Here is a 23,912-nt window from a genome sequence, read left to right on the forward strand (position 1 = left end):
TAGACACCTGTAACAGCTGCACATAAGGCTACTAGACACCTGTAACAGCTGCACATAAGGCTACTCGACACCTGTAACAGCTGCACATAAGGCTACTAGACACCTGTAACAGCTGCACATAAGGCTACTCGACACCTGTAACAGCTGCACATAAGGCTACTAGACACCTGTAACAGCTGCACATAAGGCTACTAGACACCTGTAACAGCTGCACATAAGGCTACTCGACACCTGTAACAGCTGCACATAAGGCTACTAGACACCTGTAACAGCTGCACATAAGGCTACTAGACACCTGTAACAGCTGCACATAAGGCTACTAGACACCTGTAACAGCTGCACATAAGGCTACTAGACACCTGTAACAGCTGCACATAAGGCTACTAGACACCTGTAACAGCTGCACATAAGGCTACTAGACACCTGTAACAGCTGCACATAAGGCTACTAGACACCTGTAACAGCTGCACATAAGGCTACTAGACACCTGTAACAGCTGCACATAAGGCTACTCGACACCTGTAACAGCTGCACATAAGGCTACTAGACACCTGTAACAGCTGCACATAAGGCTACTAGACACCTGTAACAGCTGCACATAAGGCTACTAGACACCTGTAACAGCTGCACATAAGGCTACTAGACACCTGTAACAGCTGCACATAAGACTACTAGACACCTGTAACAGCTGCACATAAGGCTACTCGACACCTGTAACAGCTGCACATAAGGCTACTAGACACCTGTAACAGCTGCACATAAGGCTACTAGACACCTGTAACAGCTGCACATAAGGCTACTAGACACCTGTAACAGCTGCACATAAGGCTACTAGACACCTGTAACAGCTGCACATAAGGCTACTAGACACCTGTAACAGCTGCACATAAGGCTACTAGACACCTGTAACAGCTGCACATAAGGCTACTAGACACCTGTAACAGCTGCACATAAGGCTACTAGACACCTGTAACAGCTGCACATAAGGCTACTAGACACCTGTAACAACTGCACATAAGGCTACTAGACACCTGTAACAGCTGCACATAAGGCTACTAGACACCTGTAACAGCTGCACATAAGGCTACTAGACACCTGTAACAGCTGCACATAAGGCTACTAGACACCTGTAACAGCTGCACATAAGTCTACTAGACACCTGTAACAGCTGCACATAAGGCTATTAGACACCTGTAACAGCTGCACATAAGGCTACTAGACACCTGTAACAGCTGCACATAAGGCTACTAGACACCTGTAACAGCTGCACATAAGGCTACTAGACACCTGTAACAGCTGCACATAAGGCTACTCGACACCTGTAACAGCTGCATATAAGGCTACTAGACACCTGTAACAGCTGCACATAAGGCTACTAGACACCTGTAACATCTGCACATAAGGCTACTCGACACCTGTAACAGCTGCATATAAGGCTACTAGACACCTGTAACAGCTGCACATAAGGCTACTAGACACATTGTAACAGCAGCACATAAGGCTACTAGACACCTGTAACAGCTGCACATAAGGCTACTCGACACCTGTAACAGCTGCATATAAGGCTACTAGACACCTGTAACAGCTGCACATAAGGCTACTAGACACCTGTAACAGCTGCACATAAGGCTACTCGACACCTGCAACAGCTGCACATAAGGCTACTAGACACCTGTAACAGCTGCACATAAGGCTACTCGACACCTGCAACAGCTGCACATAAGGCTACTAGACACTTGTAACAGCTGCACATAAGGCTACTAGACACTTGTAACAGCTGCACATAAGGCTACTAGACACCTGTAACAGCTGCATATAAGACTACTAGACACCTGTAACAGCTGCACATAAGGCTACTCGACACCTGTAACAGCTGCATATAAGGCTATTAGACACCTGTAACAGCTGCACATAAGGCTACTCGACACCTGCAACAGCTGCACATAAGGCAACTAGACACCTGTAACAGCTGCACATAAGGCTACTAGACACCTGTAACAGCTGCACATAAGGCTACTAGACACCTGTAACAGCTGCATATAAGACTACTAGACACCTGTAACAGCTGCACATAAGGCTACTAGACACCTGTAACGGCTGCACATAAGGCTACTTGACACCTGTAACAGCTGCACATAAGGCTACTAGACACCTGTAACAGCTGCACATAAGGCTACTAGACACCTGTAACAGCTGCACATAAGGCTACTAGACACCTGTAACAGCTGCACATAAGGCTACTAGACACCTGTAACAGCTGCACATAAGGCTACTAGACACCTGTAACAGCTGCACATAAGGCTACTAGACACCTGTAACAGCTGCACATAAAGCTACTAGACACCTGTAACAGCTGCACATAAGGCTACTCGACACCTGTAACAGCTGCATATAAGGCTATTAGACACCTGTAACAGCTGCACATAAGGCTACTCGACACCTGTAACAGCTGCACAAAAGACTACTGGACACCTGCAACAGCTGCACATAAGGCTACTAGACACCTGTAACAGCTGCACATAAGGCAACTAGACACCTGTAACAGCTGCACATAAGGCTACTAGACACCTGTAACAGCTGCACATAAGGCTACTAGACACCTGTAACAGCTGCACATAAGGCTACTAGACACCTGTAACAACGGCACTTAAGGCTACTAGACACCTGTAACAGCTGAACATAAGGCTACTAGACACCTATAACAGCTGCACATATGGCTACTAGACATCTGTAACAGCTGCACATAAGGCTACTAGACACCTGTAACAGCTGCACATAAGGCTACTAGACACCTGTAACAGCTGCACATAAGGCTACTAGACACCTGTAACAGCGGCACATAAGGCTACTAGACACCTGTAACAGCTGCACATAAGGCTACTAGACACCTGTAACAGCTGCACATAAGGCTACTAGACACCTGTAACAGCTGCACATAAGGCTACTAGACACCTGTAACAGCTGCACATAAGGCTACTAGACACCTGTAACAGCGGCACATAAGGCTACTAGACACCTGTAACAGCTGCACATAAGGCTACTAGACACCTGTAACAGCTGCACATAAGGCTACTAGACACCTGTAATGTTCTATATAGGAAGACAGGTTGGCATAGCAATTTGAAAAACTATGTAATAGTTATCCCATTACTCTGAAAAAAAGGTGGGGGGGGGGAGGGGTGGCATTAGAAGTCATGTGGTTCATGTCAGTGTAGTCTGTGGCCGCATCATGTGGTTCATGTCAGTGTAGTCTGTGGCCGCATCATGTGGTTCATGTCAGTGTAGTCTGTGGCCGCATCATGTGGTTCATGTCAGTGTAGTCTGTGGCCGCATCATGTGGTTCATGTCAGTGTAGTCTGTGACCGCATCATGTGGTTCATGTCAGTGTAGTCTGTGGCCGCATCATGTGGTTCATGTCAGTGTAGGCTGTGGCCGCATCATGTGGTTCATGTCAGTGTAGGCTGTGACCGCATCATGTGGTTCATGTCAGTGTAGTCTGTGGCCGCATCATGTGGTTCATGTCAGTGTAGGCTGTGGCCGCATCATGTGGTTCATGTCAGTGTAGGCTGTGACCGCATCATGTGGTTCATGTCAGTGTAGTCTGTGACCGCATCATGTGGTTCATGTCAGTGTAGTCTGTGACCGCATCATGTGGTTCATGTCAGTGTAGTCTGTGGCCGCATCATGTGGTTCATGTCAGTGTAGGCTGTGGCCGCATCATGTGGTTCATGTCAGTGTAGGCTGTGACCGCATCATGTGGTTCATGTCAGTGTAGTCTGTGACCGCATCATGTGGTTCATGTCAGTGTAGTCTGTGGCCGCATCATGTGGTTCATGTCAGTGTAGTCTGTGGCCGCATCATGTGGTTCATGTCAGTGTAGTCTGTGGCCGCATCATGTGGTTCATGTCAGTGTAGTCTGTGACCGCATCATGTGGTTCATGTCAGTGTAGTCTGTGGCCGCATCATGTGGTTCATGTCAGTGTAGGCTGTGGCCGCATCATGTGGTTCATGTCAGTGTAGTCTGTGGCCGCATCATGTGGTTCAGTGTAGTCATATTACGGACAGAAGGAAATTTATGGTAATTTTCCTGAGATCAGTGAATAATGGTGCATATTACTATAAGAAATATATGTTTTTCTAGAGTGCGTTTTGAAAATATATAACTGTGCATACCGTCCATAGACCAACACACAGTGGTCAATGTCGGAAAATCCGACACCATTTAATATATCATACAGACAGATAATAGCTGTGTTGTATAAACAAGTTAACTCATAGAAAACGTAACTTGTAGTGGAATTACCGTCTAAAGAAAACGGGATATCATCACCACATACTATTATAATTCACCAGCTATTCTGGTGGGAATTATTCTTAAATACATTAGTCTTTGGACTTTACCATCATAAAAACATCTTATATAAATTAACTTAATTATCAATATTAAAGTAGAGTAAATGTGACCCTTCTATCACTTTCTGAAATCTGGACAATGTAAGCCAGACGAGAGGGAGGAAGGAGGAGCAGCCATTGTTGTGTCACCTCCGAGACGTGTGGAGCAAATTCGGCTCCTATCATATCTGGACAATGTCGGCCAGTAGCGTCAATAGTATGGAATGTTAGACATTATTGAGACCAGAGGCGCAGGGAGCAAATTCGGCTCCTGTTAATTTTACTTGGACGAAGTGTTATGGAAACCAAAGGTGTACCATTATCACACGCTGTCAACAAATTCAAGTTAAGTGTTCTTTCCGAAACCCATTATCTATCATTAGTGGCCATTAATGTCATTGGGTAGGGTGAACCGATTAGATCACGAAATCGCCTCATACTAAAGGTAATTAAGCCAGGTCTTCAATGTTCCATGTACAGTATTTTCTCTGATATAGCTTGTCATATATAGGTATCTGGCTTTACAGCTAGCGCCCTTTTAACAGGTCAAGACGAGGAAGCAAGGCTTTGTGCATCAGTTACTGGGTGATGGAAGCTACCTCAAAGAGGATAATTTGGTGTCTACACCCTAGTTATACCTGGTGGACTAACCTGCTGTACTATAAGATAAAGAACCTCTTCAATGTATGTAGTCTATTACTGTAGTTTGATTGGCTGCATATATAAATTTAATAAACCCCCCTAATGTGTAGAGGATCGATTTGTGAGATTAAGAGATTATTGCAGAAATACAGTTCACTTATCATTATACAAATTGCTATCTAAGTATATAAATTAACGTAAATATATATTCATATAAATTAAATAAATATAAATCTCACAGGTCGGTTCCCACATTATTTGGTCATCTTCGAACCGGATGACGGATTATTTGATTCTTTGAACCCACAGTCAACCCCAAAGATGCATTCATAAAATTTATCATGCTGCTCACTCAAAATAGGAATTTTCTCAAATATAAATTAATATTATTATATATAAGCATAACGTGTATTTAGGCTATGGTTAGGTTAGTTGTTTAGGTTCTCTTGGCGATAATATGTATTTGTAGTACTTGGGTGAAGGATTTACAGCGTTGTATGAACAAATGTAGTGGAATGGCCTATAGTGTAGTTACAGTGATGTGGCTGGAAAAAAAGTCGTCAGTGAAGCACTTGTTCCGGAAGTGTTCGGACATCATAATTTGTGAGTCGTGTGTAAACCGTTTTTCATTCATAAAAAGAAGGTTTGGCGGGTGGATGAATGGACTATAGCCTGTGTTTATGAGGACGGGCTGGAATATGACCTTCTGAACCCTTTTTAATTTTGGTGACCCCGACCAGCCTATGTTCATCCCACACCCCAGACCATTCCAGCTGTCGATATGGAAGAGGTCACCCGAGGCCGCAAGTGTTTGGCGTCTAACTTTTGACAGACAGACAGATATTCGTCCTGATAGATATAGATAAGTTCTTAATAAATGTTATATTTATGAACCTGCGAACCATTTGAGGACTATAGAGGACATGGGATGTGCCCACAGTCATTCCTAACATGGGATGTGCTCACAGTCATTCCTAACATAGGATGTGTTCACAGTCATTCCTAACATGAGATGTGCTCACAGTCATTCCTAACATGGAATGTGCTCACAATCATTCCTAACATGAGATGTGCTCACAGTCATTCCTAACATGGAATGTGCTCACAATCATTCCTAACATGGGATGTGCTCACAGTCATTCCTAACAAGGAATGTGCTCACAGTCATTCCTAACAAGGAATGTGCTCACAGTCATTCCTAACGTGGAATGTGCTCAGAGGCCTTACAAACTGCACGACAATATCTGGCACAGCTCGTTTTAATTGAAATATAAATAAAAATAATAGAAGGTGGAAGAGGTAGGGAAAACAGAATCTGCATTGACGTGGACCTAAAATTCCCCTTTAAAGGTTTTTATTTCTTTTAATCCGAGACTATGCGTTCCCTTTTATATATATATATATATATATATATATATATATATATATATATATATATATATATATATATATATATATATATATATATATATATATATATTATATATATATATATATATATATATATATATATATATATATATATATATATATATCTATATATATATGTATATATGTATATATATATATATATATATATATATATATATATATATATATATATATATATATATATATATATATATATATATATATATATATATATATATATATATATATATATATGTCGTACCTAGTAGCCAGAATGCACTTCTCAGCCTACTATGCAAGGCCCGATTTGCCTAATTAGCCAAGTTTTCCTGAATTAATATATTTTCTCTAATTATTTTCTTACGAAATGATAAAGCTACCCATTTCATTATGTATGAGGTCAATTTTTTTTTATTGGAGTTAAAATTAACGTAGATATATGACCGAACCTAACCAACCCTACCTAACCTAACCTAACCTATCTTTATAGGTTAGGTTAGGTTAGGTAGCCGAAAAAGTTAGGTTAGGTTAGGTTAGGTAGGTTAGGTAGTCGAAAAAACATTAATTCATGAAAACTTGGCTTATTAGGCAAATCGGGCCTTGCATAGTAGGCTGAGAAGTGCGTTCTGGCTACTAGGTACGACATATATATATATATATATATATATATATATATATATATATATATATATATATATATATATATATATATATATATATATATATATATATATATATGCGAACAAGCCTGAATGGTCCCCAGGACTATATGCAACTGAAAACTCACACCCCAGAAGTGACTCGAACCCATTCTGCCAGGAGCAATGCAACTGGTATTTACAGGACGCCTTAATCCGCTTGACCATCACGACCATATATATATATATATATATATATATATATATATATATATATATATATATATATATATATATATATATATATATATATATATATATATATATATATGTGCCCCAAAGAATGAGGTGATTTGGTAAAATGCTATGCCCAAGATTACTATCCGAGTGCCGGCGGTGGGGTGGTTCAAATAGCCTCGGCTATCACCTCATTTTGTCCGGTCGTGATAGTCAAGTAGATTAAGGCGTCTTGTACATACCAGTTGCGTTGCTTCTGGGAGTATGGGTTCGAGTCACTTCTGGGGTGTGAGTTTTCAGTTGCATATTGTCCTGGGGACCATTCAGGCTTGTTCGCATTTGTGTTCCTCACGTGTGCCCCAAAGAATGAGGTGATTTGGTAAAATGCTATGCCCAAGATTACTATCCGAGTGCCAGCGGTGGGGTGGTTCAAATAGCCTCGGCTATCACCTCATTTTGTCCGGTCGTGATGGTCAAGTGGATTAAGGCGTCTTGTACATACCAGTTGCGTTGATTTTGGGAGTATGGGTTCGAGTCACTTCTGGGGTGTGAGTTTTCAGTTGCATATTGTCCTGGGGACCATTCAGGCTTGTTCGCATATATATATATATATATATATATATATATATATATATATATATATATATATATATATATATATATATATATATATATATGTTTCATTGAATATGACCGCATATTCTGTATTTATTATTTTCTGGTTTAGGGCTTCTGTCCCTCTAACTATTTTCTTAGCATCAGGGCTTAATTGAAATAGGAGTTCTCCAAAACTCATTTTCGTACTTTTAAGGTGAAGAAAAGAAGTGATTTACTATAGAGTGTATTACACTTATTTGTATAATTTGCACGACGTTTCGAACCTCCATGGTTCATTCTCAAGTTAACAGATCTTACAATACTAGTTGATTTTATACCCGCATTAGGTCAGGTGATAATACAATGAAGGTGAAAACATGGGGGGATACATAAGGGATAAACATAGGGGCGGCAGAAGGCTTATTGGCCTATACGAGGAATCTCCTATCTAAACACAAAGATTAATCCAGTGTAATTGGCCTGTTATGTTGGACATTGTCTTCTGTGTTGGCATCGATATGTTCTTGTCTTGTCCTTACTCTCATGGTGGGTAGAGTAAATAGTTCCGTGATTTGAGTGTTCATGGTAGGTCGCTCTATTCTTATGTGAATTGCCTCAAGAATTTGTAATCTTCTTGAATCTTGGGTTTTGTCTATTATGCAAGTATTCTTGTTCAACATTTCTCTTGTTAGAGTAATGTCATGGGCTTGTCTCATGTGATTCCTAGGGGCACCAGATTGAAGATGGCATGTCAAACGCCTCGTCAGCTTGGTCGACGTCATACCTATGTACTTACATTGAAGGTTACATCCTTCGTGGGGGCAAGTGTACATGTATACAACGCTTGACTGCTGTAGAGGGTTCTCCGTCGGCTTCGGGCTGTTTTTGATAAGGAGTTCGGAAGTCTTCTTGGTTTTGTAGAATATTATCAGGTTTATGTTTTGGTTAGGAGTAGTGCTTTTTACTCCTTTACGGATTATTTCTTTCATTATTCTTTCCTCTTTTATATGTTCACTGTGCATGGTTGATTTGTAATATAATTTTATTGGGGGTGTTGTGGTTTCTGTTCTAGGTTCTGAATTATACCAACGGTCCAAGTGTCTTCTTATAGCAGCGTTTATTTCCGCGTTGCTATATCCGTTGTTCACCAATACCTGAGTTACTCTTTCAAACTCTCTACTCACGTTGCTCCATTCAGAGCAGTGGGTAAGCGCTCGACAAATATAAGCATTGAGAACACTGGCTTTGTATCTTTGGGGGCACTCACTTCTACCGTTCAGGCATAATCCTATGTTGGTAGGCTTGGTATATACGTTGGTGCTTAAAGAGGTTCCTGTTTTTGTTATTAGTACATCCAAGAATGGCAGACTGTTATTTTCACTATTTTCATGTGTAAATCGGAGTACTGACTCTCTCTCTAGGTGTCTTTTTAGGTCAATTAGTTCATCTGAGTCTTTTACTATTACGAATATGTCATCTACATAACGGCAGTATACAGTTGGTTTTTGTCTGCTACTGAAGACCCTATCTTCGATGGTTCCCATATAAAAATTAGCAAATAAAACTCCTAAGGGGGAGCCCATTGCTACTCCGTTTATTTGTAAATACATGTCTCCTTGTGGACTGATGAAAGGGGCTTCCTTTTTTATATGGGAACTAGTGAAAATAACAGTCTGCCATTCTTGGATGTACTAATAACAAAAACAGGAACCTCTTTAAGCACCAACGTATATACCAAGCCTACCAACATAGGATTATGCCTGAACGGTAGAAGTGAGTGCCCCCAAAGATACAAAGCCAGTGTTCTCAATGCTTATATTCGTCGAGCGCTTACCCACTGCTCTGAATGGAGCAACGTGAGTAGAGAGTTTGAAAGAGTAACTCAGGTATTGGTGAACAACGGATATAGCAACGCGGAAATAAACGCTGCTATAAGAAGACACTTGGACCGATGGTATAATTCAGAAACTAGAACAGAAACCACAACACCCCCAATAAAATTATATTACAAATCAACCATGCACAGTGAACATATAAAAGAGGAAAGAATAATGAAAGAAATAATCCGTAAAGGAGTAAAAAGCACTACTCCTAACCAAAACATAAACCTGATAATATTCTACAAAACCAAGAAGACTTCCGAACTCCTTATCAAAAACAGCCCGAAGCCGACGGAGAACCCTCTACAGCAGTCAAGCGTTGTATACATGTACACTTGCCCCCACGAAGGATGTAACCTTCAATGTAAGTACATAGGTATGACGTCGACCAAGCTGACGAGGCGTTTGACATGCCATCTTCAATCTGGTGCCCCTAGGAATCACATGAGACAAGCCCATGACATTACTCTAACAAGAGAAATGTTGAACAAGAATACTTGCATAATAGACAAAACCCAAGATTCAAGAAGATTACAAATTCTTGAGGCAATTCACATAAGAATAGAGCGACCCACCATGAACACCCAAATCACGGAACTATTTACTCTACCCACCATGAGAGTAAGGACAAGACAAGAACATATCGATGCCAACACAGAAGACAATGTCCAACATAACAGGCCAATTACACTGGATTAATCTTTGTGTTTAGATAGGAGATGCCTCGTATAGGCCAATAAGCCTTCTGCAGCCCCTATGTTTATCCCTTATGTATCCCCCCATGTTTTCACCTTCATTGTATTATCACCTGACCTAATGCGGGTATAAAATCAACTAGTATTGTAAGATCTGTTAACTTGAGAATGAACCATGGAGGTTCGAAACGTCGTGCAAATTATACAAATAAGTGTAATACACTCTATAGTAAATCACTTCTTTTTTTCACCTTAAAAGTACGAAAATGAGTTTTGGAGAACTCCTATTTCAATTAAGCCCTGATGCTAAGAAAATAGTTAGAGGGATAGAAGCCCTAAACCAGAAAATAATAAATACAGAATATGCGGTCATATTCAATGAAACATGTTTGAAAGAAAACCTGCTGCCAGTATACACCAATATATATATATATATATATATATATATATATATATATATATATATATATATATATGTCGTACCTAGTAGCCAGAACGCACTTCTCAGCCTACTATGCAAGGCCCGATTTGCCTAATAAGCCAAGTTTTCATGAATTAATTGTTTTTCGACTACCTAACCTACCTAACCTAACCTAACTTTTTCGGCTACCTAACCAAACCTAACCTATAAAAATAGGTTAGGTTAGGTTAGGTAGGGTTGGTTAGGTTCGGTCATATATCTACGTTAATTTTAACTCCAATAAAAAAAATTGACCTCATACATAATGAAATGGGTAGCTGAAATGGGTAGCGGAAATGGGTAGCTATATATATATATATATATATATATATATATATATATATATATATATATATATATATATATATATATATATATATATATATATATATATATATATATATATATATGTCGTACCTAATAGCCAGAACGCACTTCTCAGCCTACTATTCAAGGCCCGATTTGCCTAATAAGCCAAGTTTTCATGAATTAATGTTTTTTCGTCTACCTAACCTACCTAACCTAACCTAACCTAGCTTTTTTTGGCTACCTAACCTAACCTTACCTATAAATTTAGGTTAGGTTAGGTTAGGTAGGGTTGGTTAGGTTCGGTCATATATCTACGTTAATTTTAACTCCAATAAAAAAAAATTGACCTCATACATAGAGAAAAGGGTTGCTTTATCATTTCATAAGAAAAAAATTATAGTAAATATATTAATTCAGGAAAACTTGGCTTATTAGGCAAATCGGGCCTTGAATAGTAGGCTGAGAAGTGAGTTCTGGCTACTAGGTACGACATATATATATATATATATATATATATGTCGTACCTAATAGCCAGAACGCACTTCTCAGCCTACTATTCAAGGCCCGATTTGCCTAATAAGCCAAGTTTTCATGAATTAATGTTTTTTCGTCTACCTAACCTACCTAACCTAACCTAACCTAGCTTTTTTTGGCTACCTAACCTAACCTTACCTATAAATATAGGTTAGGTTAGGTTAGGTAGGGTTGGTTAGGTTCGGTCATATCTCTACATTAATTTTAACTCCAATAAAAAAAAATTGACCTCATACATAGAGAAAAGGGTTGCTTTATCATTTCATAAGAAAAAAATTATAGTAAATATATTAATTCAGGAAAACTTGGCTTATTAGGCAAATCGGGCCTTGAATAGTAGGCTGAGAAGCGAGTTCTGGCTACTAGGTACGACATATATATATATATATATATATATATATATATATATATATATATATATATATATATATATATATATATACATATATATATATACATATATATATATACATATATATATATATATATATATATACATATATATATATATATATATATATATATATATATATATATATATATATATATATATATATATATATATATATATATATATATATATATATATATATATATATATATTGTGTTGAATGCAGCTTCTTCTTTCCTCATTTGTAGAGCTTCTTTCTGTTGCTCCCGTTCGAGCTTGAGTTTCATAGTTGCCAGATCATGTTTATCTGCAATAGAATAAGTTTCGTGAGTTTCAGAGTCAATCTTCCCTTCATCTAAGAGGTGATCCAATATTAAGTTATGCAATTCATTTTTGTTGGCTCCATGGGGAACATCTAGTTGATACTCGTGTGCAAGAGTTTGTAATTCGGTGTTCTTGGCACGACTTAAGGTTCCTATTTCACCTGCTGGATCGTTACGAAAAGCTGGGAGACGAAACATGGTGAAAAATAGCAAATTAATATACAACGAATACTTGTGATATAGTAAGTGTCAGTAACAAGATAACGTGGCAACTGATAACTATCCTGTGGAATTTAATATTTAACAATTAATGTTTATTTTAGAATGGTAAATGATTAGTCAATCAAAAGCGCAGGAAATCTTGTACCCGGTACTCAATGTAAGAGAATAAGGGCAAGAAAATCATGCTAAATAAATGAAACTGAGTTTCTAAAACAAATGAAACATTTAATTGTTCCAAAAGTGAATAAGGTAGTCCAAGAATGTAGGCATACCTTGCCGAGTCTCTATAGGACAGAAGCAAGGGTTTTCCCACTAAATGAAATATGATACTTACAGAATTAGCGAACTTTGTGCTCTGAAAAAAGAAAGCTAATTCCCTACCTAAGTAAATATCATCATCTCTGACCGACGTGTAGGGGTGCGAGTGTCAACTGGTGACGAGAACTGCTGCTGAGGTCCCAACTCAGCAACGTAATCCGTGCTAGAGGAACTATGGCCCTCTTTATGCTCCTTCGGTCGGATTGCAGAAGATAGGGTGCTTTGACCCGAAGACAAACCAAAGTACCAGGGTACCACAATGATGATCTGTCTGAGAGTGAGAAATATCCTAGGGACAAAAGGTGGAAAACACGAGTAATAACACTGAGGGAGGGATGACCAATTAAGAGAATGACTGCGGGCTTCAGTCACCACGTAATCCAAAGTTATCCAACACTCACCATATGCTACTCTCGGAATGCACAATGCACACAGCACCATATAAATATTAAAAGTAATGAAAATATTGAAAAGCAACTGTATCAAAGCCAAGTACGCTTACCACAAATTGACGTTCTGGTACTAGTACCTGAGTGAAGCTCCATGGACAGGCCCCCATTAAATGTGACGGGAAAGTGTTGGAGTGTAGATGTTCGGCAGTCCTCCAATGGCTGGTGTCAATGCCTAGTCACACTTACAAAAAAAAAAGATAGACTGCTTGCCTGTTGTCTGTCTGTCTGTGGTAAAGTAAGGGAAGACATGCAAAACACAAAGTATGAACAATGAAACTTTAATTAATATAGAAAACAATATATAAACAAAGACAATCCCTTGGTAATGTACAGTGCAAAAGAACAAGTCAAAACAATATAACATAAATGAATAGTAGGGATGAAGTTACTCTACAATAATATAACGATAAAGGTGAAAAATAATCTGGTGCTGAGAATATGGCGCTAGCTGCGAGACATCCACCTGATACACATATATCAGTTAGTTGTTCACTGCTTGAGAGCACAAGGATATTCTGACTTCAATGGCTGGATCAAGCCCAGACATCAACTCAGGTAGAGGCCGCTGAGGTGCAGTGTGCAGGTGTGCAGTCGGCGAGTCACCAATCAGGAGCAGGCAGGCTGGGAAGGGTAGTTGGCTGGTTGATGACGAGCCGGCGTGGAGGGAGTGGAGTAGGAGGGGTGAATTTTGGGTACGTTTTGCCTCCTGGTCAAAACGTTTTGTGCTACTGGGAGACGTATCTTGAAGGTAGCATCTTATTCTTGTGTAAAATACGTAACTTCATGTAGAGAAGAGCAGGCTCAATCTCTCTTGAAAGAGATTATCGTCACAACTCTCCCCTGAAGCCTGCACTTATGGGTGAAGTTACGTCTTCAGGTGGTAGAGTAGTAGATGGAGTTGTCTCTACTCCATAAACTCTGGAGAGGGCGTCTGCTATGATGTTGTCAGAACCTTTGATGTAGAAGATCTCCAGGTTGAAATTCTGCAGATATAAAGCCCATCGTAGAAGCCGTTGATTGTTGAATTGGGCTTGCTGCAGGAAGTGTAGGGGATTGTGGTCCGAGTAGATGGTGGTAGACCGAGCACCTTGCAGATATGATTCAAAGTGCTGCAAGTTCAGGACGATGGAAAGTAGCTCCTTTTCGATCGTGCTGTAATTCTTCTGTTGGGTTTTTAACTTGTAGCTGTAGTAGCTAACAGGTAAAACATCCTCGCCTCGTTGTTGCATCAGGACGCCCCCGATGCCGGTACCACTGGCGTCGACATGGAGGATGAACGGCTTCGTGATATCTGGCGAGGCGAGAATAGGATTAGAACAGAGCAGGAATTTAAGTTGTTCAAAAGCAATGGTCTGCTGAATGGTCCAATTATTCCGTTGCTTGGGGCTGGTTAAAGTGATTAATGGCGTCGCTACCATACTAAAATTCTTCACAAACGTACGGTAGTAGGAGGCAAGACCAAGGAAGCGCATGAGCTGCTTCCTGGTGCTAGGCTGTTGGTAATGCTGGATGGCTTGGGTATGTATGTTTAACGGAGCTATGCTGCCACTCCCTATCTCATGACCAAGATAACGCACTTTACCTTTAGCAAAGGTGGACTTGCCCAGGTTGATGGTGAGGCCGGCTGTCAGAAGCTTGGCAAACAATCGTTGCAGCTGAAGCAGATGTTCGCTCCAGGTGTTGGTTGCCACAACGATGTCATCCAAGTAGGCGTAGGTGTTATCTAAGCCTTGGATGATGCGGTTGACAGCTCGCTGGAAGGTGGCCGGGGCATTACATAGTCCAAATGGAAGGCGTTCGTATCTGTAAAGGCCAAAGGGAGTGGTGAAGGCAGATATTTCCTTAGCTCGCTCAGTCAAACATACTTGGTAGTATCCCTTGAGTAAGTCTAACTTTGATAGATACCGAGCATTACCAATGGCGTCAAGGATGCCATTTATTCTAGGTAATGGATAAGCATCCTTGATAGTCACAAGATTCAATTTCCGGTAATCAGTACACAACCTCACTTTACCTTGCGGTTTCGGCACCAAGATGCAGGGTGAGGCCCAAGGGGACTCACAAGGGGTGGCCAGCCCATGATCCAGGAGGTACTGTACTTCAGCACGCATGACTTCCTTTTTGCTCGGGCTGATTCTGTAGAAAGGTTGACGAATCGGCCGGGTGTCAAGGAGTAGCTGGATGTCGTGCTGAACCCATTACACTCCTGTGGATCATCGCTGAACAACTTCTGATGTTCCATGAAGATTCTGATGAGAGGAGCACTATTACTGTCCTGTAAATAGGTATGAAGATCATTAAGGATTTCCGAGTTGGAAGGCACTGACTCAGTGTTAGTGCTTTCGGGAGGAGAAGCAGGGAAGGTCTCACTGTGGAGGTACGGACCTTTAAAGGTGGATAATGATACCTACACAGTAGGGGGAGTACCTTGATACTGCTTCAGGAGGTTGATGTGGCACAACTGGGTCTACCGCCGCCTATCTGGAGTCTCAAGAACGTAGTTGTGGTTGTTTCTGCACTCCTTGATGCGGTAAGGTCCTGAAAACTTGTTTTGCAATGGAGAACCTGGGATAGGAAAATATGCCAACACGAAGTCTCCTGGTTTAAATTTCCTTAGTTTGCTGCGTTGGTCAAAATGAGTCTTCATCCTCTCCTGGGCTTTCATTAGATTGTCATTAGCAAATTTACGTACTCTCTCTAGAATATGTTTTAAGTTTTGAAGAAACTGGGGCACATTCTGAGGGTCACTGAAGGTGGCATTACGTAGAGAGTCTTTAAAAGCTTTGAGAGGAGTACGGCACTTACGTCCGTAGAGCATCTCATAAGGAGATACTCCTAGAGACTCATTGGGGAGACTTCTGAAAATGCACCTAATGAGGTCAAGTTGTTTATCCCAGTCCTTCAAGGTTTCATTGCAAAATTTCTTTAGGAGTGCTTTATTAATCTGATGACTACGTTCAAGAGAACCCTGTGAAGCAGGATGATAGGGGCTGGACAGTACCTGTGTGATGTTAAACTCCTCCAGTGTCTTCTTGAAGAGATCACTGGTGAAGTTGGTGCTACAGTCACTTTGAACCTCTCTTGGAGATCCATACTGGGTGAAGATCTTCATTAGCTGTTTCACCACAGTAGCAGCCGTAATGTTCTTTACTGGAACTGCTATGGGGAATCTGGTGGTAGGACACATGATAGTTTGTATATAGGCGTTGCCAGAACTGGTCCGGGGTAAAGGACCAACACAGTCTATGATGAGTCTGTGGAAAGGTTCCGCAGGCACCTGAATAGGAGTCAATTGGGCCTGGGAAATAGAGATGTTAGGTTTACCTGCCATCTTACATGTATGACACTGTTGCACATACTTTTTGATGTCCTTAACTATACCTGGCCAGTACAGTAGTAGTCTTGTCTGATTCCGTGGTAGGTTTTGTTAAAACCATAGTGAGAAAGAGCTCCGTGGGCCAGGTGTAGAATATCGGGCCGTAGGCTGGTGGGAATCACTAGTTGTTCGACATTTGCCCAATCGTCGTCCTCCTTCAGCTTACTGGGTCTGTACCTGCGGTAGAGCAACTGATTTTCTAGGAAGAACCCAGGGATACTGTCAGGTTGAGTCTCAGCCTGGAAGAATAATGGTGTTAATGATTGATCTTCCTGCTGTAACTTACGGAACTCCAAACTGGTAAGATTCGGTGGTAGATTCTGAGGGTCTTGAGGGACAGCGGTAGCAGTAGAGTCAGCTGGTTGCGGGCGTGCAGCTTGTGCACGGGTGGTCACCAAAACCGGAGGAGAAACTTCATCACTCTCTTGGACCTCTGCTGAAACATACTTAAAGATGGGATTGTCCACTACAGAGTTACACACCTGGGGTTTGTCCATGATGATCAGGTTGGACGGTTGCAGATCGTCTGTCAAGTCGTTGCCCAGGAGAAGTTGCACTCCAGACATGGGAAAAGGCTTCTCCCTGATGGCGACTTGGACTTCACCGGTCACAATATGACAATCCAGGTGGACTCTGGCGAGTGGATACGGAGTGGTAGCAGTGAGGTCAGTGATAAGGACGGTTTCCCCGGTGTAGGTGATGTTAGGCACAGCTGATTTCAATATTATTGACTGAAGAGCCGCTGTGTCCCTCAAGATCTTCAATTTGAAACGTCCCTCCGAATCTGTACCGTTGGTAGAGACAGTTCCAGGATACAGGTGTTTGCTGAAGAGAGAAAGATCATTAACAGGAACACCAACATTCATCACAGGCTTACCGAACTTAGGAGGAGTCGATTTGGGTTTAGTTTTTTCATTGCCTTTGTATTGAGCTTTCCCACATCTATCTATGGTATGTCCATAGTGTTTGGAATACTTACAATACAATTGAGAGCTTGCTTGATCTGTACTCACTTTATCATAACTATACCAAGACTTCTTATTGGAAGGTGGTTCTGGTGTCAGCCGGTGGATGAGGCTGTAGGTGTCAGCTGATTTCGCACATTTGATGTAGTCGGTTTCTTCTTTATCTGCTAAATATAAACGGACGGAAGGGGGAACACGTCTCAAGAATTCCTCAACTAGCATGAGGTTAATGAGCTCTGAAAATGTAGAGACATGTGCTGCTTCCAGCCATTTCATGAAATATCTTTTCTTGGTATTGGCAAATTCTAGAAAGGTGGTGGTACTTGCCTTTAGATAGTCACGGAATTTTCGTCTGTAGCTTTCGGTGGAGAGAAGGTAGGCGAAAGGAGGTGAAAACAAAGTTTCAACACAAGACAGAACACGAAACAATGGGTATAATATTGGGTAAGTTAATTGGAAGAATGGAAATAACTGCAAAGGGCCTATTGGCACATATTTCTTGATGCTTCTATATTGGTGCGGAGTCTTGAAGTGGGTAGAATATAGTTGTGCATTAATTGGCTGTTGATTGCTGGTGTTGACTTCTTAATGTGTAGTGCCTTGCAGATATCAAGCCGCGTGCTATCGCTGTATCTATCGATGATTTCCGTGTTTTTTGTTAAGACTTCTCTGGTGATGGTCTGGTTGTGGGAAGAGATTATATGTTTCTTAATGGAGCCCTGTTGCTTATGCATCGTTAATCGCCTGGAAAGAGATTTTGTTGTCTTGCCTATATACTGACTTCTTTGAGGCTTACAGTCCCCAAGTGGGCATTTGAGGACATAGACGACATTGGTCTCTTTTAAAGCGTTCTGCTTTGTGTCTGGAGAGTTTCTCATGAGTAGGTTGGCCGTTTTCTTGGTTTTATAGTAAATCGTCAATTGTATCTTCTGATTTTTGTCTGTAGGGATAACGTTTCTATTAACAATATCTTTCAGGACCCTTTCCTCCATTTTATGAGCTGTGGAAAAGAAGTTCCTGTAAAATAGTCTAATAGGGGTATAGGTGTTGTGTTAGTTGTCTCTTCAGAGGTTGCATGCGGTTTCACCTTCCTTCTTATGATGTCTTCAACAAAACCATTGGAGAAGCTGTTGTTGACTAGGACCTGCTTTATCCTACAGAGTTCTTCATTGACTTGCTTCCATCCTGAGCTGTGGGTGAGAGCACGGTCGACATAAGCGTTAACAACATTCCTCTTGTACCTGTCTGGGCAATCACTGTTGGCATTGAGGCACATTCCTATGTTTGTTTCCTTAGTGTAGACTGCAGTGTGGAAACCTCCGCTCCTTTCCATGACTGTTACATCTAGAAAGGGCAGCTTCCCATCCTTCTCCATCTCGTAAGTGAAACGCAACACAAAATTCTGCTCAAATGCCTCTTTCAGCTCCTGCAGATGTCTGACATCAGGTACCTGTGTAAAAATGTCGTCAACATACGTGCAGTATATGGCCGGTTTCAAGTTCATGTCGACTAAGACCTTTTGTTCGATGGAACCCATGTAGAAATTTGTAAACAGGACACCTAGGGGAGAACCCATGGCGACCACATCTACTTGCTTATACATACATACAGTTACAACTGACGATTTACTATAAAACCAGAAAAACGGCCAGCCTACTCATGAGAAACTCTCCAGACACAAAACAGAACGCTTTAAAAGAGACCAACGTCGTCTATGCCTTCAAATGCCCTCTTGGGGACTGTAAGCTCCAAAAAACCCAGTATATAGGCAAGACAACAACATCTCTTTCTAGGCGTTTAACGATGCATAAGCAACAGGGCTCCATTAAGGAACATATAATCTCTTCCCACAACCAAACCATCGCCAGAGAAATCCTCGTAAACAACACAGAAATCATCGATAGATACAGCGATAGCAGGCGGCTTGACATTTGCGAGGCACTACACATTAAAAAGTCAACACCAGCAATCAACAGCCAATTAATGCACAACTATATTCTACCCACCTCAAGACTCTGCTCCAATATAGAAGCATCAAGAAATATGGACCAATAGGCTTTCTACAATCACTTCCATTCAGTACCCATTGTTTCGTGTTCTGTCTTGTGTTGATGAAATTAATACCCTATTAATGCCACCTCACCCCATCCACCTCACTCAAATGTAGATATAAACAAATCGGAGATGTGTAAGTTCTATTCAGTTGTGTATGTGTAAACTAAAGTCTTTGAAAATGTAATAAGTTTTACGAAACGCGCTCAAGTGTCGCGTCAGACTAGAAATAAAAATGAATTTTGGAGAATTGATTTTTGAATTACCACCAACAGTGAAAAGAAATGTACGAAAGATAGAGAAAATTCGTGTTAGAATTATTAATCTTACTTTTTCGGTCATATTTAATAATATATATATATATATATATATATATATATATATATATATATATATATATATATATATATATATATATATATATATATATATAGATAGATATATATGTCATACCTAGTAGCCAGAATGCACTTCTCGGCCTACTATGCAGGGCCCGATTTGCCTAATAGGCCAAGTGACTTTCTTTATTTTCAATAAATTGATTCCAATTAGTTTATGTGAATCATTAATATTATATTATATTAAGAACATAAGTTATTGACTTAGTTATGTTAGTTTAGGTTAGGTTTAGATAGGTTAGGTTAGGTTAGGTAGGGTTGGTTAGGTTCGGTCATATATCTACGTCAGTTTTAACTAAAATTTAAACATAATAACGTATACATAATGAAATGGGCAGATTTGTCATTTCATAAGAAAAAAAATATGAAAAATATATAAATTCAGGAAAACTTGGTTTAATAGGCAAATTGGGCTTTGCATAGTAGGCCAAGTATGACGTTCTGGCTACTAGGTACATCATATAATCATATATATATATATATATATATATATATATGTATATATATATATATATATATATATATATATATATATATATATATATATATATATATATATATGTCGTACCTAGTAGCCAGAACTCACTTCTCAGCCTACTATTCAAGGCCCGATTTGCCTAATAAGCCAAGTTTTCCTGAATTAATATATTTACAATAATTTTTTTCTTATGAAATGATAAAGCAACCCTTTTCTCTATGTATGAGGTCAATTTTTTTTTATTGGAGTTAAAATTAATGTAGATATATGACCGAACCTAACCAACCCTACCTAACCTAACCTAACCTATATTTATAGGTAAGGTTAGGTTAGGTAGCCAAAAAAAGCTAGGTTAGGTTAGGTTAGGTAGGTTAGGTAGACGAAAAAACATTAATTCATGAAAACTTGGCTTATTAGGCAAATCGGGCCTTGAATAGTAGGCTGAGAAGTGCGTTCTGGCTACTAGGTACGACATATATATATATATATATATATATATATATATATATATATATATATATATATATATATATGTCGTACCTAGTAGCCAGAACGCACTTCTCGGCCTACTACACAAGGCCCGATTTGCCTAATAAGCCAAGTTTTCCTGAATTAACATATTTTCTCTAATTTTTTTCTTATGAAATGATAAAGCTACCCATTTCATTATGTATGAGGTCAATTTTTTTTTATTGGAGTTAACATTAACGTAGATATATGACCGAACCTAACCAACCCTACCTAACCTAACCTAACCTATCTTTATAGGTTTGGTTAGGTTAGGTAGCCTAAAAAGCTAGGTTAGGTTAGGTTAGGTAGGTTAGGTAGTCGAAAAACAATTAATTCATGAAAACTTGGCTTATTAGGCAAATCGGGCCTTGCATAGTAGGCCGAGAAGTGCGTTCTGGCTACTAGGTACGACATATATATATATATATATATATATATATATATATATATATATATACATTATTATTAAATATGACCGAAAAAGTAAGATTAATAATTCTAACACGAATTTCCTCAATCTTTCGTACATTTCTTTTCACTGTTGGAGGTAAATCAAAAATCAATTCTCCAAAATTCATTTTTATTTTTAGTCTGACGCGACACGAGCGCGTTTCGTAAAACTTATTACATTTTCAAAGACTTTAGTTTACACATACACAACTGAATAGAACTTACGCATCTCCGATTTTATATCTACATTTGAGTGAGGTGGAAGGGGTGATGTGGCATTAACACAAGACAGAACAAGAGGTGGCATTAATAGGGTATTAATTTCATCAACACAAGACAGAACAAGAGGTGGCATTAATAGGGTATTAATTTCATCAACACAAGACAGAACACGAAACAATGGGTATTGAATAGAAGTGTTTGTAGAAAGCCTATTGGTCCATATTTCTTGATGCTTCTATATTGGAGCTGAGTCTTGAGGTGGGTAGAATATAGTTGTGCAATAATTGGCTGTTGATTGCTGGTGTTGACTTCTTGATGTGTAGTGCCTCGCAAACGTCAAGCCGCCTGCTATCGCTGTATCTATCGATGATTTCTGTGTTGTTTACTAGGATTTCTCTGGCGATGGTTTGGTTGTGGGAAGAGATTATATGTTCCTTAATGGAGCCCTGTTGCTTATGCATCGTTAAACGCTTAGAAAGAGATGTTGTAGTCTTGCCTATATACTGGGTTTTTTGGAGCTTACAGTCCCCAAGAGGGCATTTGAAGGCATAGACGACGTTAGTCTCTTTTACAGCGTTCTGTTTTGTGTCTGGAGAGTTTCTCATGAGTAGGCTGGCCGTTTTTCTGGTTTTATAGTAAATCGTCAGTTGTATCCTCTGATTTTTGTCTGTAGGGATAACGTTTCTGTTAACAATATCTTTCAGGACCCTTTCCTCCGTTTTATGAGCTGTGGAAAAGAAGTTCCTGTAAAGTAGTCTAATAGGGGGTATAGGTGTTGTGTTAGTTGTCTCTTCAGAGGTTGCATGGATTTTCACTTTCCTTCTTTCACTTTCACTTTCCTAAGACGTCGAGGATGTCCGGTGAAGCAAGGTAGACGTCGAGGATGTCCGCTGAAGCAAGGTAGACGTCGAGGATGTCCGCTGAAGCAAGGTAGACGTCGAGGATATCCGCTGAAGCAAGGTAGACGTCGAGGATGTCCGGTGAAGCAAGGTAGACGTCGAGGATGTCCGCTGAAGCAAGGTAGACGTCGAGGATATCCGCTGAAGCAAGGTAGACGTCGAGGATGTCCGCTGAAGCAAGGTAGACGTCGAGGATGTCCGGTGAAGCAAGGTAGACGTCGAGGATGTCCGCTGAAGCAAGGTAGACGTCGAGGATGTCCGCTGAAGCAAGGCAGACGTCGAGGATGTCCGGTGAAGCAAGGTAGACGTCGAGGATGTCCGGTGAAGCAAGGTAGACGTCGAGGATGTCCGCTGAAGCAAGGTAGACGTCGAGGATGTCCACTGAAGCAAGGCAGACGTCGAGGATGTCCGGTGTAGCAAGGTAGACGTCGAGGATGTCCGGTGAAGCAAGGTAGACGTCAAGGATGTCCGCTGAAGCAAGGTAGACGTCGAGGATGTCCGCTGAAGGAAGGTAGACGTCGAGGATATCCGCTGAAGCAAGGTAGACGTCGAGGATGTCCGGTGAAGCAAGGTAGACGTCGAGGATGTCCGCTGATGCAAGGTAGACGTCGAGGATGTCCGGTAAAGCAAAGTAGACGTGGAGGATGTCCGGTGAAGCAAGGTAGACGTCGAGGGTGTCCGGTGAAGCAAGGTAGACGTCGAGGATGTCCGCTGAAGTAAGGTAGACGTCGAGGATGTCCGGTAAAGCAAAGTAGACGTGGAGGATGTCCGGTGAAGCAAGGTAGACGTCGAGGGTGTCCGGTGAAGCAAGGTAGACGTCGAGGATGTCCGCTGAAGCAAGGTAGACGTCGAGGATGTCCGGTAAAGCAAAGTAGACGTGGAGGATGTCCGGTGAAGCAAGGTAGACGTCGAGGGTGTCCGGTGATGTCGGAAAATCCGACACCATTTAATAATCATACAGATAATAACTGTATTACCAACAAGTTACCCATAGAAAACGTAACTTGTAGTGGAATTACCGTCTATAGAAAACGGGATATCATCACCACACACTATTATAAT

General features: G+C 40.5%; 1 protein-coding gene across 1 annotated transcript; it reads right to left on the minus strand.

The window, feature by feature from the left end:
* Positions 1-22,782: 22,782 nt before the first annotated feature.
* LOC138370919 (uncharacterized protein in mobD 3'region-like) lies at positions 22,783-23,796 on the minus strand. The gene has a single exon (XM_069335582.1). The coding sequence runs from the start codon at positions 23,794-23,796 to the stop codon at positions 22,783-22,785; it is 1,014 nt and encodes a 337-aa protein (XP_069191683.1).
* Positions 23,797-23,912: the final 116 nt, after the last annotated feature.

Source organism: Procambarus clarkii, chromosome 34 (assembly GCF_040958095.1).
Source record: "Procambarus clarkii isolate CNS0578487 chromosome 34, FALCON_Pclarkii_2.0, whole genome shotgun sequence".
Lineage (NCBI taxonomy): Eukaryota > Metazoa > Arthropoda > Malacostraca > Decapoda > Cambaridae > Procambarus > Procambarus clarkii.

Coding starts and splice junctions, on each gene's coding strand:
- LOC138370919 (XM_069335582.1), bottom strand. CDS start 23,796: ATGGTGTCGGATTTTCCGACATCACCGGACACCCTCGACGTCTACCTT.